General features: G+C 37.1%; 1 protein-coding gene across 13 annotated transcripts in view; it reads right to left on the bottom strand.

Annotated features, from left to right (window-relative positions):
• The window catches only part of LOC105476133 (regulator of G protein signaling 22), a 177,310-nt gene that overhangs the window by 43,297 nt on the left and 115,977 nt on the right, over nt 1-18,036 (bottom strand). For 12 of the 13 annotated variants that reach the window (XR_011606381.1, XM_071067477.1, XM_071067478.1 and 9 more), the window contains 2 exons: nt 15,150-15,308; nt 12,352-12,420 (listed from right to left, as the gene is read on the bottom strand). Coding sequence is in view for 12 of the 13 variants with exons in the window: in XM_071067477.1 (XP_070923578.1) it covers nt 12,352-12,420; nt 15,150-15,308 (228 nt within the window). In the remaining variant the exon portion in view is untranslated. The remainder of the gene's footprint in view (nt 1-12,351; nt 12,421-15,149; nt 15,309-18,036) is intronic. The other variant, XM_071067475.1, reaches the window with a different exon arrangement.

Genomic DNA, 18,036 nt, shown 5'->3' with positions numbered 1-18,036 from the left:
TGGCTCATTAATTAGGCTAACAATTACCAACTTCTATCTCCTGTAATTTTGCCTGTCGAAATGTGTAGCATGGCTACAATAGAATTTCACAACATTTTCCCCTGTTCCTTTCTCTTTTGTCTCCTTTATATTTTTATGGCTTCATTTTTAGGAGGTAGAGTGAAAAAGAAATGACTAGATGATTTAGACCATATGACTACATTGTTTAAAAATGTTAACAGTTATTACAGCTTGAGATTATGGTGAAAACCTACTTTTTAGTACATTGTATGAGTTCTGTGCTTAAACAGAACAAAGTAATCATAATGTTATGATTATATGTTATTACATTATTTATTTTATTATTACATATGTTATATATTAATATATAATTCTCTTGCTTTTTAAAAAGTAAAGGTAGTTAACATTTAATATATTTTCATTTTTTAAGAAAAAATTATCAATTGATTCTATAAGTTAAATAATTTACTATAGCACTTCACTACAATTTTATCCTGAAAATATTATATTTTTAGATGAGACATCTTTTTATTATGTTAATGATTAAAAATAATAACAAATAATGATTATTAATAAATTATTTTATTAAAATTCCTTTGACTGTTTACTTTACATAACATAAAAGCTAGAAGCACCCATGGCATTTTAGTAACACCTAAAGGTATTTTTATCAACATTTATTATACATCTTTACAATTTGGAAATATAAAATATCTACTTTTTTTATTTTGCCCATTTAAAATCACATATTCAACCCCATTTAGCCTTTCAGATTGAAAACATAAGAAATTGATTTTATCAAATTCACTAAATAGATTTTAATATTTAAGTTCCCCAAGGCTTATTTTTAGCTTACAACCATGCAAGGAAGTATCATTCCAAAGACAACAATTCAGATGGATTTAGCAACACATAAAATAAATTCCTTGAAACAAATAATATGTGACTATCAATTTAAGTGTTTAGAGAGTTACATTTTTTAAAAGTGCCATGGTAACACAAAGGAAGGAGTAACTAATTCTGCCTGGAGGAGTAAAACCTTTATAGAGAAGGGCCTTGAGGATGACATCTGAGTTGAAAACTGAAAAGTGAAGCAACTCCAGGCAGTCTAGATGAATGGTGGTGCCATTAACCCAGATAAAGTGAATAGAAGTGAATAGATGTCACTATTTTAGTGAGGCACATGTCATGTTCTCTGGACAAAAAGTTAAGACCCCCACCATATGGCCCATATTAAAATTATAGCCCTACAAATAGGAACAGCTATGTATTAGACTGGGATGTTTATTTAAAATCCACTCAGCAAATAATATTTTAAGATCTGCTTAAGATAGTAAAACTTAGAAATTTAACTAAAACCTGTAATTTAAACAAAATAATAACATACATGTAATAAACAATTATATAAAAATAATTCCATTCCATGTAATATTTCAATCAAAATTATAGCAAAAAACAAACATTAAAAAAGTGTATTTCTTTTCAAGAGGAAAATACACAAAAGAGCATACTAACAGATACATACATTCCTCTAATATTCAAATAAACATCTATTTTTGTTAGTTAGCAGAGGGTCACCTAGGTCTAGTTGGACATTTTATTAGGACCTGCAGAAGGATAAGTACACATAAACTTGCAAGTTCAAAAGGAAGACTATGTTTATTATGCATGTTACAAAGCAAAATAGGCCATTTCTAGCCAGGTATTATATTGTAGTGGTTTTAAGTCATCAAAATGATAGTTATCTTAATTCTTTTAAAGCTAAAATTCTATCTTTTTGCTTTTAATATTTTTATTTCTATTTCAATTTGATTTGATTTTTTATGTGTGCTCCTGCTCGGCAAAGTGCCCTTGTGAGGATGCCTGAGAGCAGTGTACAGTTATGATTAAAATGCAGCTCTAAATAGAAGGGATAATGTACCTGGCGTGATGGCTCATGCCTGTAATCCTAGCAGTTTGGGAGGCCAAGATGGGCAGATTGCCTGAGCTCAGGAGTTCAAAACCAGCCTGGGCAACATGATAAAACCCCGTCTACATTACAAATGCAAAAAATAAGCTGGGTGTAGTGGTGTGTGCCTGTAATCCCAACTACTGGGGAGGCTGAGGCATGAAACTTGCTTGAACTTGGGAGGCAGAGGTTGCAGTGAGCTGAGATTGTGCCACTTCATTCCAACCTGGGCGACAGAGCAAGACTCTGTCGATCAATAGATAGATAGATAGATAGATAGATAGATAGATAGATAGATAGATAGATAGATAGACAGACAGATAAATTAAAGTCATAATGTAAGACAATTTAACCTGCTGATTCTGCTGCATGCTGCTCATTTTTTTGTGTAATTCACTCTCAATCATAAACTATCATATGTTGGAATGCACAGCTTGTCTCAGTAAATCCATGACACACAGAATAAAGAAAAATACATATTTAAGGCAATCACACACTTCTAAGGTTGAACAGGTCAAGGATCTCTTTAAGAATAGAGCTCCTTATTCAGGAGGTGAACACAGGAGGATCACTCAAGCCCAGGAGTTAGATGTGATAACGAGCTATGATCATACTATTGCACTCTGGCCTGGGCAACACAGCAAGACCCGAATAATAATAATAATAAGTTTTTTAAAAAGAACAGAGTTCTGAATTCCAAGGGTCAATGGGAAGCCTCTAGCAGGGGACTCTGGCCTTGTGAAGGAACCCTGTTTCCCTTTCATCCCCCCACCTTTTCACCCAATAAAACCCAGCTTTATTCACCCTTTAAACCGTCTCCCAGCCTAAATTTTCCTGGCCGAGGGACAGACAAGAACCCAGTCTTTAGCTGAACGAAGGAAAAGTCCTGCAACATTCTTGGCATACAACCTGGGGGCTCTTGAAGAGATGTATCAGAATTCCATAATGCATCTGGTTCTTGGGCAAGTCACTGAAACGTGGGTCAGATGTTGAAAGCTGCTGTACTACGATGTGAAAATTAAGCCCACCACAGCTCAACAAGGCCTATTGCCTCTAGACTCCACCTCTGTGGGCAGGGCATAACTGAACAAAAGGCAGGAGACAACTTCTGCAGACCTAAACGTTTGAAGAGAGCAGTGGTTCTCCCAGCACAGCATTTGAGCTCTGAGAATGGACAGATTGTCTCCTCAAGTGGGTCCCTGACCCCCATGTAGCCTAACTGGGAGGTGTCTACATGGTAGGGGCTGACAAACACCTCATATAGGCGGCTGCCCCTCTGGGACGAAGCTTCCAGAGGAAGGATCAGGCAGCAATATTTGCTGTTCTGCAATATTTGCTCTTCTGCAGCCTCTGCTGGTGATACCCAGGCAAACAGAGTCTGGAGTGGAACTCCAACAAACTACAACAGACCTGCAGCTGAGGGACCTGACTATTAGAAGGAAAACTAACAAGCAGAAAGGAGCAGCATTAACATCAACAAAAAGGACATCCACACCAAAACCCCATCTGTAGGTCACCATCATCAGAGACCAAAGGTAGATAAAACCACAAAGATAGGGAGAAACCAGAGCGGAAAAGCTGAAAATTCTAAAAATCAGAGCATCTCTTCTCCTCCAAAGGATTACAGCTCCTCACCAGCAACAGAACAAACCAGGATGGAGAATGACTTCGACAAGCTGACAGAAGTAGGCTTCAGAAGGTCAGTAATAAAAAACTTCTCTGAGCTAAAGGAGGATGTTGGAACCCATCACAAGGAAGGTAAAAACCTTGAAAAAAGATTAGACGAATGGCCAACAAGAATAAACAGTGTAGAGAAGACTTTAAATGACCTGATGGAGCTGAAAATCATGGCACAAGAACTTTGTGATGCATGCACAAGCTTCAAGAGCAAATTCAATCAAGTGGAAGAAAGGGTATCTGTGATTGAAGATCAAATTAATGAAATAAAGTGAGAAGACAAGATTAGAGAAAAAAGAGTAAAAAGAAATGAACAAAGCCTCCAAGAAATATGGGACTATGTGAAAAGAGCAAATCTACATTTGATTGGTGTACCTGAAAGTGATGGGGAGAATGGAACCAAGTTGGAAAACACTCTTCAGAATATTATCCAGGAGAACTCCCCCAACCTAGAAAGGCAGGCCAACATTCACATTCAGGAAATACAGAGAACACCACAAAGATACTCCTCGAGAAGAGCAACCCCAAGACATAATTATCAGATTTGGCAAGATTGAAATGAAGGAAAAAAAGTGTTAAGGGCAGCCAGAGAAAAAGGTCAAGTTACCCACAAAGGGAAGCCCATCAGACTAACAGCGGATCTCTCGGAAGAAACCCTACAAGCCAGAAGAGAGTGGGGGCCAATATTCAACATTCTTAAAGAAAAGAATTTTGAACCCAGAATTTCATATCCAGCCAAACTAAGCTTCATAAGTCAAGGAGAAATAAACTCCTTTACAGACAAGCAAATGCTGAGAGATTTTGTCACCACCAGGCCTGCCTTACAAGAGCTCCTGAAGGAAGTACTAAACATGGAAAGGAACAACCGGTACTAGCCACCATGAAAACATGCCAAATAGTAAAGACCACTGATGCTATGAAGAAACTGCATCAATTAATGGGCAAAATAACCAGCAAACATCATAATGACAGCATCAAATTCACACATAACAATATTAACCTTAAATGTAAATGGGCTAAATGCCCCAATTAAAAGACACAAACTGGCAAATTGGATAAAGAGTCAAGATCCATCAGTGTGCTGTATTCAGGAGACCCATCTCATGTGCAAAGATGCACAAAGGCTCAAAATAAAGAAATGGAGGAAGATCTATCAAGCAAATGGAAAGCAAAAAAAGGAGGGGTTGCAATCCTAGTCTCTGATAAAACAGACTTTAAACCAACAAAGATCAAAAGAGACAAGGCCATTACATAATGGTAAAGGGATCAATTCAACAAGAAGAGTTAACTATCCTAAATATATATGCACCCAACACAGGAGCACCCAGATTCATAAAGTAAGTCCTTAGAGACCTACAAAGAGACTTAGACTCCCACACAATAATAATGGGAGACTTGAACACCCCACTATCAATATTAGAGAGATCAATGAGACAGAAGGTTAGCAAGGATATCCAGGACCGGAACTCAGCTCTGTAACAAGCAGACCTAATAGACATCTACAGAACTCTTCACCCCAAATCAACGGAATATACATTATTCTCAGCACCACATCACACTTATTCTAAAACTAACCACCTAATTGGAAGTAAAGCACTCCTCAACAAATGTAGAAGAACAGAAATCACAACAAACTGTCTCTCAGACCACAATGCAATCAAACTAGAACTCAGGATTAAGAAACTCACTCAAAACCACACAACTACATGGAAACTGAACAACTTGCTCCTGAATGACTACTGGGTAAATAATGAAATGAAGGCAGAAATAAAGATGTTCTTTGAGAGACTTACAAAGAGACTTAGACTCCCATACAATAATAATGGGAGACTTCAACACTCCACTGTCAACATTAGACAGATCAACGAGACAGAAAGTTAACAAGGATATCCAGGAATTGGACTCATCTCTGCAGCAAGCAGACCTAATAGACATCTATAGAACTCTCCACCCCAAATCAACAGAATATACATTCTTCTCAGCACCACATCACACTTACTCCAAAATTGACCATGTAATTGGAAGTAAAGCACTCCTCAGCAAATGTACAAGAACAGAAATTATAACAAACTGTCTGTCAGACCACAGTGCAATCAAACTAGAACTCAGGATTAAGAAACTCAATCAAAACCGCTCAACTACATGGAAACTGAACAACCTGCTCCTGAATGACTACTGGGTACATAACGAAATGAAGGCAGAAATAAAGATGTTCTTTGAAACCAATGAGAACAAAGATACAACATACCAGAATCTCTGGGACACATTTAAAGCAGTGTGTAGAGGGAAATTTATAGCACTAAATGCCCACAAGAGAAAGCAGGAAAGATCTAAAATTGACACTCTAACATCGCAATTAAAAGAACTAGAGAAGCAAGAGCAAACACATTCAAAAGCTAGCAGAAGACAAGAAATAACTAAGATCACAGCAGAACTGAAGGAGATAGAGACACAAAAAACCCTCCAAAAATTCAATGAATCCAGGAGTTGGTTTTTTGAAAAGATCAACAAAATTGACAGACCACTAGCAAGACTAATAAAGAAGAAAAGAGAGAAGAATCAAATCGACGCAATTAAAAATGATAAAGGGGATCTCACCACCGACCCCACAGAAATACAAACTACCATCAGAGAATACTATAAACACCTCTACACAAATAAACTGGAAAATCTAGAAGAAATGGATAATTTCCTGGACACTTACACTCTTCCAAGACTAAACGAGGAAGAAGTTGAATCCCTGAATAGACCAATAGCAGGCTCTGAAATTGAGGCAATAATTAATAGCCTACCAACCAAAAAAAGTCCAGGACCAGATGGATTCACAGCTGAATTCTACCAGAGCTACAAGGAGGAGTTGGTACCATTCCTTCTGAAACTATTCCAATCAATAGAAAAAGAGGGAATCCTCCCTAACTCATTTTATGAGGCCAACATCATCCTGATACCAAAGCCTGGCAGAGACACAACAAAAAAAAGAGAATTTTAGACCAATATCCCTGATGAACATCGATGCAAAAATCCTCAATAAAATACGGCAAACCGGATTCAGCAACACATCAAAAAGCTTATCCACCATGATCAAGTGGGCTTCATCCCTGGGATGCAAGGCTGGTTCAACATTCGCAAATCAATAAACATAATCCAGCATATAAACAGAACCAAAGACAAGAACCACATGATTATCTCAATAGATGCAGAAAAGGCTTTTGACAAAATTCAACAGCCCTTCATGCTAAAAACGCTCAATAAATTCGGTATTGATGGAACGTACCTCAAAATAATAAGAGCTATTTATGACAAACCCACAGCCAATATCATACTGAATGGGCAAAAACTGGAAAAATTCCCTTTGAAAACTGGCACAAGACAGGGATGCCCTCTCTCACCACTCCTATTCAACATAGTGTTGGAAGTTCTGGCTAGGGCAATTAGGCAAGAGAAAGAAATCAAGGGTATTCAGTTAGGAAAAGAAGAAGTCAAACTGTCCCTGTTTGCAGATGACATGATTGTATATTTAGAAAACCCCATTGTCTCAGCCCAAAATCTCCTTAAGTTGATAAGCAACTTCAGCAAAGTCTCAGGATACAAAATTAATGTGCAAAAATCACAAGCATTCTTATACACCAGTAACAGACAAACAGAGAGCCAAATCAGGAATGAACTTCCATTCACAATTGCTTCAAAGAGAATCAAATACCTAGGAATCCAACTTACAAGAGATGTAAAGGACCTCTTCAAGGAGAACTACAAACCACTGCTCAGTGAAATAAAAGAGGACACAAACAAATGGAAGAACATACCATGCTCATGGATAGGAAGAATCAATATCGTGAAAATGGCCATACTGCCCAAGGTAATTTATAGATTCAATGCCATCCCCATCAAGCTACCAATGAGTTTCTTCACAGAATTGGAAAAAACTGCTTTAAAGTTCATATGGAACCAAAAAAGAGCCCGCATCTCCAAGACAATCCTAAGTCAAAAGAACAAAGCTGGAGGCATCACGCTACCTGACTTCAAACTATACTACAAGGCTACAGTAACCAAAACAACATGGTACTGGTACCAAAACAGAGATCTAGACCAATGGAACAGAACAGAGTCCTCAGAAATAATACCACACATCTACAGCCATCTGATCTTTGACAAACCTGAGAGAAACAAGAAATGGGGAAAGGATTCCCTATTTAATAAATGGTGCTGGGAAAATTGGCTAGCCATAAGTAGAAAGCTGAAACTGGATCCGTTCCTTACTCCTTATACGAAAATTAATTCAAGATGGATTAGAGACTTAAATGTTAGACCTAATACCATAAAAATCCTAGAGGAAAACCTAGGTAGTACCATTCAGGACATAGGCATGGGCAAAGACTTCATGTCTAAAACACCAAAAGCAACGGCAGCAAAAGCCAAAATTGACACATGGGATCTCATTAAACTAAAGAGCTTCTGCACAGCAAAAGAAACTACCATCAGAGTGAACAGGCAGCCTACAGAATGGGAGAACATTTTTGCAATCTACTCATCTGACAAAGGGCTAATATCCAGAACCTACAAAGATCTCAAACAAATTTACAAGAAAAAAACAAACAACCCCATCAAAAAGTGGGCAAAGGATATGAATAGACATTTCTCAAAAGAAGACATTCATACAGCCAACAGACACATGAAAAAATGCTCATCATCACTGGCCATCAGAGAAATGCAAATCAAAACCACAATGAGATACCATCTCACACCAGTTAGAATGGCGATCATTAAAAAGTCAGGAAACAACAGGTGCTGGAGAGGATGTGGAGAAATAGGAACACTTTTACACTGTTGGTGGGATTGTAAACTAGTTCAACCATTATGGAAAACAGTATGGTGATTCCTCAAGGATCTAGAACTAGATGTACCATATGACCCAGCCATCCCATTACTGGGTATATACCCAAAGGATTATAAATTATGCTGCTATAAAGACACATGCACACGTATGTTTATTGCTGCACTATTCACAATAGCAAAGACTTGGAATCAACCCAAATGTCCATCAGTGACAGACTGGATTAAGAAAATGTGGCACATATACACCATGGAATACTATGCAGCCATAAAAAAGGATGATTTTGTTTCCTTTGTAGGGACATGGATGCAGCTGGAAACCATCGTTCTTAGCAAACTATCACAAGAACAGAAAACCAAACACCACATGTTCTCACTCATAGGTGGGAACTGAACAATGAGATCACTTGGACTCAGGAAGGGGAACATCACACACTGGGGCCTATCATGGGGAGGGAGGAGGGGGGAGGGATTGCATTGGGAGTTATACCTGATGTAATTGACGAGTTGATGGGTGCAGCACACCAACATTGCACAAGTATACATATGTAACAAACCTGCACGTTATGCACATGTACCCTACAACTTAAAGCATAATAATAATAAAAAAATTAAAAAAAAAAAAAAAAAAAGATGTTCTTTGAAACCAATGAGAATAAAGACACAATGTACCAGAATCTCTGGGACACATTTAAAGCAGTATGTAGAGGGAAATTTATAGTACTAAATGCCCACAAGAGAAACCAGGAAAGATATAAAACTGACACCTAACATCACAATTAAAAGAACTAGAGAAGCATGAGCAAACAAATTCAAAAGGTACCAGAAGGCAAGAAACAACTAAGATCAGAGCAGAACTGAAAGAGATAGAGACAAAAAAAACGCTTCAAAAAAATCAGTGAATCCAGGAGCTAGTTTTTTGAAAAGATCAACAAAATTGATAGACTGCTAACCAGACTAATAAAGAAAAGAGAGAAGAATCAAACAGATGCAATAAAAATGATAAAGGGGATATCACCACCGATCCAACAGAAATACAAACCACCACGAGAGAATACTATAAACACCTCTATGCAAATGAACTAGGAAATCTAGAAGAAATGGATAAATTCCTGGACACATACACTCTCTCAAGACTAAACCAGGAAGAAGTTAAATCCCTGAACAGACCAATAACAGGCTCTGAAATTGAGGCAATAATTAATAGCTTACCAACCAAAAAAAGTCCAGGACCAGATGGATTCACAGCCGAATTCTACCAGAGGTACAAAGAGGAGTTGTACCATTCCTTCTGAAACTATTCCAATCAACAGAAAAAGAGGGAATCCTCCCTAACCCATTTTATGAGGCCAACATCATCCTGATACCAAAGCCTGGCAGAAACACAACAAAAAAAAGAGAATTTTTTGTTCATCAATATCCCTGATGAACATCAATGCGAAAATCCTCAATAAATTACTGGCAAATCAAATTCAGTAGCACATCAAAACTTATCCACCACGAACAAGTCTGCTTCATACATGGGATGCAAGACTGGTTCAACATATGCAAATCAATAAACATAATCCATCACATAAACAGAACCAATGACAAAAAACAGATGATTATCTCAATAGATGCAGAAAAGGCCTTCAACAAAATCCAACAGCCTTTCATGCTAAAAACTCTTAGTAAACTAGGTATTGATGGAATGTATCTCAAAATAATAAGAGCTATTTATGACAAACCCACAGCTAATATCATACTGAATGGGCAAAAACTGGAAGCATTCCCTTTGAAAACCGGCACATTTGATTGTGTATTTAGAAAACCCCATCATCTCAGCCCAAAATCTCCTTAAGCTGATAAGCAACATCAGCAAAGTCTAAGGATACAAAATCAATGTGCAAAAATCACAAGTATTCCTATACAATATTAACAGACAAAAAGAGTACCAAATCATGAGTGAATTCCCATTCACAATCGCTACACAGAGAATAAAATACCTAGGAATCCAACTTACAAGAGATCTGAAGGACCTCTTAAAGCAGAACTAGAAACCACTGCTAAACGAAATAAAAGAGGACACAAACAAATGGAAGAACATTCCATGCTCATGGATAGGAAGAATCAATATCGTGAAAATGGCCATACTGTGCAAAGTAATCTGTAGATTCAATGCCACCCCCATCAAGCTACCAATGACTTTCTTCACAGAATTAGAAAAAAACTACTTTAAACTTCATATGGAACCAAAAAAGAGCCCACATTGCCAAGACAATCCTAAGCCAAAAGAACAAAGTTGGAGGCATCACACTACCTGACTTCAAACTATACTACAAGGCTACAGTAACCAAAACAGCATGGTACTGGTACCAAAAAAGATATATAGACCAATGGAACAGAACAGAGGCCTCAGAAATAACACCACACATCTACAATCATCTGATCTTTGACAAACCTGACAAAAACAAGAAATGAGGAACGGATTCCCTATTTAATAAATGGTGCTGGGAAAACTGGCTAGCCATAAGTAAAAAGCTGAAACTGAATCCCTTCCTTATACCTTATACAAAAATTAATTCAAGATGGATTCAAGACTTAAATGTTAGATCTAAAACCATATAAATGCTAGAAGAAAACATATGCAATACCATTCAGGACACAGGCATGGGCAAGGACTTGATGACTAAAACACCAAAAGCAATGGTAATGAAAGTCAAAATAGACAAATGGGATCTAATTAAACTAAAGAGCTTCTGCATGGCAAAAGAAACTACCATCAGAGTGAATAGGTAACCTACAGAATGGGAGAAAATTTTTGCAATCTGCCCATCTGACAAAGGGCTAATATCCAGAATCTACGAAGAGCTCAAACAAATTTACGAGAAAAAAAAAAATCAAAAAGTGGACAAAGGATATGAATAGACACTTTTCAAAAGAAGACATTTATGCAGGCAACAGACACATGAAAAAAATGCTCATCATCACTGGTCATCAGAGAAATGCAAATCAAAACCATAATGAGATACCATCTCACACCAGTTAGAATGGCAATCATTACAAAGTCAGGAAACAACAGATGCTGGAGAGGATGTGGAGAAACAGGAACACTTTTACACTGTTGGTGAGAGTGTAAATTGGCTAGACCACTGTGGAAGACAGTGTGGTGATTCCTCAAGGATCTAGAACTAGAAATACCATTTCACCCAGCCATCCCATTATTGGGTATATACCCAAAGGATTATAAATCATGCTGCTATAAAGACACATGCACATGTATGTTTATTGTGGCACCCTGCACAATAGCAAAGACTTGGAACCAACCCAAATGTTCATCAATGATAGACTGGATTAAGAAAATGTGGCACATATACACCATGGAATACCATGCAGCCATTAAAAAAGGATAAGTTCATGTCCTTTGCAGGGACACGAATGAAGCTGGAAACCATCATTCTCAACAAACTATCACAAGGACAGAAAACCAAACACTGCATGTTCTCACTCATAGGTAGGAATTGAACAATGCAATCACTTTGACACAGAGAGGGGAACATCACACACTGGGGCCTGTTGGGGAGTGGCAGGCTGGGGGAGGAGTAGCATTAGGAGAAATAACTAATGTAAATGATGAGTTGATGGGTGCAGCAAACCAACATGGTACAACAAACCTGCACATTGTGCACATGTACCCTAGAACTTAAAGTATATATATAAAAAAAAGAACAGAGTTCTGATAGAGTCACATTTTCCTCCAAATTCCATTCACCTATTAAAAACAGTATCAGTGCTCAGTTGTCAGTTTAGGAAACAGTGTGTCTTCAGTGAGAATTTTTGAACAAGAAGGGGAAAGAAAAACAATACTTTGACAGAGCAAAACTTACAAGAGGAAAAATATAAGAAACATTACTTGCCTTCCAGACCCCGATTTTCTTTTCAGGCTTCTGTAGTAAGAGCTCTTCTGCTATGTCTTCCATCTGTACCTGAAAGCAAAACCAATTATTTTATCCCAGTTATTCAGACTAAAGGTTTGAAATCATTTACTAATTAAGTAGCTTAAAAAATGAGATAAAGGTTAACTTGGATAAGAGATAGTGAAGTTTAGGAGAAAGAGGATAAAACTTAAAAATGGAAGCCCTGTGGTCAGATACCAAATTTTTCTGAGCACTGTATTCTCATCTGTAAAACAGAGATAATAATAGCCGATTGTTATTGCCCCAAATGATGATAGTTTCACTTGAGCTCACATGGGAACTGAAGCTGGAAAGACAGTTATAACTTCTCAGACTTTTTAGCTATTTTCTAGCCATATACTTTTCACAACTAATTTTAAAAGAGTACTAAAAGTTACTCGACACAGAAATATAGTAGATATTTCTTGGGGTTATTGTCTATTCATATTATTTCCCCTTTCTTGGAAACCACTCATAACAAATCTGTGCTGTTGACTCTATCTCCCTGTCCATAGCAGATAGATCCAGAAGCGGATCTAGAGAGATAAGGACTAGAATCACTGGGGCTAAGTCTTTTTGATAGACAGAGCCAGGTGGAAAGATCTGAGAATTATTGCTGGGTTCCCATGGCTGTTCTGGCCTACATCTTTTCTAAAGCTTGGGCGTCAACTCTTAAGTGTGTGAGATGTCCCAGCACCATTTTAGAATAAATCGTCACCCCTCCTTTTTGTCTTTGGTTCAAGGTTGCCAAAATCAGTTTATTTTTCTGGCCACCCAAAGAATGCTAAGTCAAGAAATTACTATGCATTACAATAAAATTACAGCGATAAACATAATGAGGAAATGCGGTAAATAATATTAGCAAGCCAGATGTCCTTTTACTTGGCTTTGGATAGAGAACTGGAGTTAACCTGAAGAAAGAGAATGAGGAGATTTGAGTTTTCCCAAAGCTTATTTCCAGAAACATTTTGCCTAGTCAATCCTTCCTCTTCATACTATAAATTCTGTCTTCCCAACTGTACTGTGTTTTCCGTAAGTTGCTCAGCTCAAATGACTAAGGGTATTTCCAAATAAGTAGGCCACAAAGTGTTTGAGAAACTGAATATAGAAGGAAGCTTTTCAGGTTCTTCCTGATTAGTATTAATGGCACGTGGCTTTGCATACTAAAGTCCAAAATTACGTGTTTTCTGACCTCTGTGTTATTTTTATAAAGATCAGGTTTGCCTGAAACCTAAAAACAAGGTATGCTAATGACATTTTAAATTATCAAAGAAATACTTCTTATAAAATAAAAATAAGACAAAGCAAAGACAAACCCACTTTACAAAATAAAAAGTAAAAATCTGCACTCCCCAAACCCATTCCCAGGAGGCATAGATATTTTTCTATCATAAGCATAAACAGATGGATGGATGGATGGATAGATATGCATAGACAGAGATGTAAGTAAATGTAATGGGATTATCTTCTATATATTGTTCTGCATCCTCCTTGTTTTGTTCAATAAATGACATTTTTCATATAGTACATGTGGAAATCTCATATTTCATTTTGTAAGGAAATCTGCATATTTTTCCATAGTACAGAATTATCATAACTCATCTAATTCTTCCCCCATTTGATATTACAATGAATATCCTTGTATAACCTTGTCCATTTGTGTGAGGACTTAATAATATTAAAAATAACAACTATATTAATAGGTAAGAGTTGAGTGTTTGCCATGTGCCAGGCACCATTCTAAGACAGACACTAAGCACATGTTAATTTCACTTCATTTTTCAGAACAACCTTACTAAGTAATTACTATGACCAACTCGATTTTTCAAATGAGGAAACAATTTATGAAAGTTAAAGGTGGTACAACTAACATGTGGCAGTGTTGAGATTAAAACTTGGCAGTCAGAGCTGGGCACTGTGGTGCTTGCCTACAGTCCCAGCAATTCAGAGGCTGAGGCAGGAAGACTGATTGAGCCCCAGTGGTTCAAAGCTGTAGTACACCATGATTGTGCCTGTGAATAGCCACTGCACTCTAGTTTGGACACTGAGGACAACAGGGTGACCCCTGGCTCTCAAACAAAAAACCAAAAACTTGGGAAGTTTGACTCCATGCTTCTTTTTAAAAATGTATTATTATTATTATTATTATTATTATTATTATTATTATTATTATTTTAGAGACAGGGTTTCACTCTGTCACCCAGGCTGGAGTGCACTGATGTGATCATAGCTCACTGTAGCCTTGATCTCCTAGACTCAAGCAATCCTCCTGCTTCAGTCTTCCAAGTAGCTGGGACTACAGGTGCATGCCACCACACGTGGCTGACTCCATACTTCAAACCACTCTCAACAGAAGTACAATGACTAAGGCCTGGCATAGCATCTCACACCTGTAATCCCAGCACTTTGGGAGGCCAAGGCAGGAGGACTGCTCGAGCCTAGGAGTTTGAGACCAGCCTGGCACATAGAAAGACTCCATCTCTTCCAAAAAAAAAAAATGTTTTTTAATTAGCTAGGCATGGTAATGCATGCCTGTAGTCTCAGCTACTTGGAAGACTGAGGTGGGAGTATTGCTTGAGCACAGGAGTTCAAGGCTGCAGTGAGCTAGGATCACACTGCTGCACTTCAGACTGGGTGACAGAGAGAACCCATTCCTTAAAAAAAAAAAAAAATACAATGGCTGGGTCACCAGGTATGCACATTTGAAGTTTTGAGAGGTACTGACAACTGCTTTCAAAAGATTATACTAATTTATATACCTTTATCTTTTGACGTGCTGCAAACTGTTCACTTGCAAGAAACAATGGCAGCCATACATTTTCTAGCCTATTTTGGACATGCTTCTGGATTTCAACTAGAACAGGTGCATCAAGCTGCTCATGAAGAATCTTCCCCCAGCCACCACTTAAATGCATTACCTAAGAAAATTAAAATGGAAACAGAAACTATTGTGCTTTTTAAAAGAAACACTAATAATCATTAATTCATTCATTCACTACAAAACCATTTGCTGCATCCTGAGGAGTGCCAATTTTCATTTTCGGTATAACATCTCCTGGCTATACTGAGCAGTAATTCCCCTAAAATCAGACAGACAATTGTGGTGTATGTGGTGGTTGTTTTAGATGTATGATTTGTGCTTACTTATGATATATCAAAAAGAACACAGAAGTGAGATTTTTATCCTGTGTGACCACAGCAATGGCATTTTTTTCTCTCCATGGACTCAGTATCTCCAACTGAAAAATGAGGACATTAGTCTATTAGTTTTCTAATATCCTATGAATCTGTGATTCTAGTCAAATTGATCCATTTAAGAATTTTCTTCTGTGGATGAGGAAAATGTGTTAGTTAAAAGACAACCTTGACTCAGATATTATAAATATGTATATTACCAACAAATATTGGGTTGGAGATAGGATGATGGCAGCTGTAGTGCACTATACACCTAGAACAGTGCAGCTGTAGTGATAGCAATGTAGGGCTTTTCCAACAACCTCTAAGCAGAAAACAGAGGCAACAGGAAGAAGAAAAAGGTCATGTTTTATAGACAATAAGTACCATTTGTAAAACACAATTTCTTTGTGATCTAAATTTTCCTTCTGCTTAACTATTGGCTTCAACAAGCTACTAATGGCTTTTTCCTGCCATAACTCATTCTGGTTTCTCCCTGTTTCTGTGTACATACCACTCAAAATTTCTGGATGGCTCAGTGGAACAACTGCCCTTTTCTTAGTTCTCCTTTGAGCAATAATATTAATATAATACCCTACTAATACTATTGTTTTATATAAAAACAAAAAGGAAATCCTCTTCTTAGTCCTCCTTCAATAATATCAACTAAATAATATCAACACTAATATTGTTTCTGCATAAAAACAAAAAAGAAAAGGAAAAAAAAAGACTACCTTGCTAATTAAAGAGCAAATTGGCTGCACAACTGAAATCTGGACTAGCACGATCTTTGTAAAACAATGTGATGCAGACATCCTTAAGTACAAAATACATTTTAAAAGTAATGACAAAGACAAAGAAGGATCATTGGGAAAACTCCTCTGTAGTAAACACATCCATTTGCTATGATAGCAATGGGTGACTTTCACTGACTTGGATTCTCAGCATGTTGTGTGTACTATGGAGGATTCACACAGTAGCATGAGATACCATGAAACCTCACGCAATGGAGCGCAAGCCAAGTAGAAAACAAATGCTTTCCATGTGTTTATTTCATACTTGTGCTTATTGAGACACCCAACCACTTTTGCTAATGTGTCCCAGATTTGTATCTCAAGGAACTAAGGACAAAGCATTTTTGTCAAAGTTGCTTAATCCTAGAATTCCTGCTCCTTCTCACTCCCAAAGACTTCTGCTAATTTCTCCTGTACTCCAAAGATCTAGCTTTTAAATTTGGTATATCTTACTAGTGAAACTCTGAGTTTTTCTTTAATTTACTGAATTTAGCATTAATCTGAAATTTTTATTTTAGTAATATATACCATTAGAATATGTATTCTTATAAACTACCAAACAAAAAATTCATAAGCTATACATTACATCTTTAGGCATGAATGTAATACTAACAAACTTCAAACTATATAAATTATAATAATTGTTTATATTTCAAAAGTATAAAAATTGAGTCATATTTCATGAGCAGTGTTACATAAACACAAACCTACTGCTGAATCCCAATTATATATATACATATATTTTGAGACACATTCTCACTCACTCTGTTGTCCAGTCTGGAGTGCAGGGGCACAATCTCCACTCACTGCAACCTCTGCCTCCTAGGTTTAAGGGATTCTCCTGTCTTAGCCTCCTGAGTAGCTGGGATTACAGGTGTGTGCCACCACACCCGGCTAAGTTTTGTATTTTTGGTAGAGACAGGGTTTCACCATGTTGGTCAGGCTGGTCTCGAACTCCTGACCTCAAACAATCTACCTGTCTTGGCCTCCCAAAGTGCTGGGATTACAGGCGTAAGCCACCGCACCCAGCCCAATCTTATATTGTTGCTGTCAATCTAATGACACTGTAGTTATTTAGTTATTAATAAATTGTGATTAAGGCCATAGGACTTTGGTCCAACAAAATGCTCAAACTGTCCTGGTCAATAAAAATAGTTTCTGGGAAAAATACAATCATAAGGAGGATTTTCTTTTTTTTTTCTTTTATAACATTTGTTCAAGGTTCCATGGTAAAGAGGATTTTCAAAGATCGATTATATTTGGAATAATATCAGTTCAGAGAAGAACAGAAAAGTGGTACAGATTTGGCTTAATGGTTGATAACAGCTGTTTTCCTACATGTTGACAGGTGCAGGGAGCTTGTCCATCTTCTTCACCACTTTATCTTGAGCACCTAGAAGAGTCTGGCATAGTGAAGGCACTCAAATTTATTGAATGAGTCAATGAGTAGGTGAATAAAAGTTATTTTATTCTATAAACTATTTTTTAGAGTAACATATTTTTATACTATATAATATTTGAGTATTAAAGACATTTAATGTATAGATGCTCATAAATACCTAAATAAATATCAAAGGTCTCTAACACATTAGTCATAAGCAAAAGAAAACAAAATAAGAGACTTTCAGGTTGTTGGCAAAAATAGAAATAAAATACCGGTTTTCAAACATCAGTTTAA

Source organism: Macaca nemestrina, chromosome 8 (assembly GCF_043159975.1).
Source record: "Macaca nemestrina isolate mMacNem1 chromosome 8, mMacNem.hap1, whole genome shotgun sequence".
Classification (NCBI taxonomy): Eukaryota; Metazoa; Chordata; class Mammalia; order Primates; family Cercopithecidae; genus Macaca; species Macaca nemestrina.
This window is presented reverse-complemented; position numbering and strand designations above follow the sequence as displayed.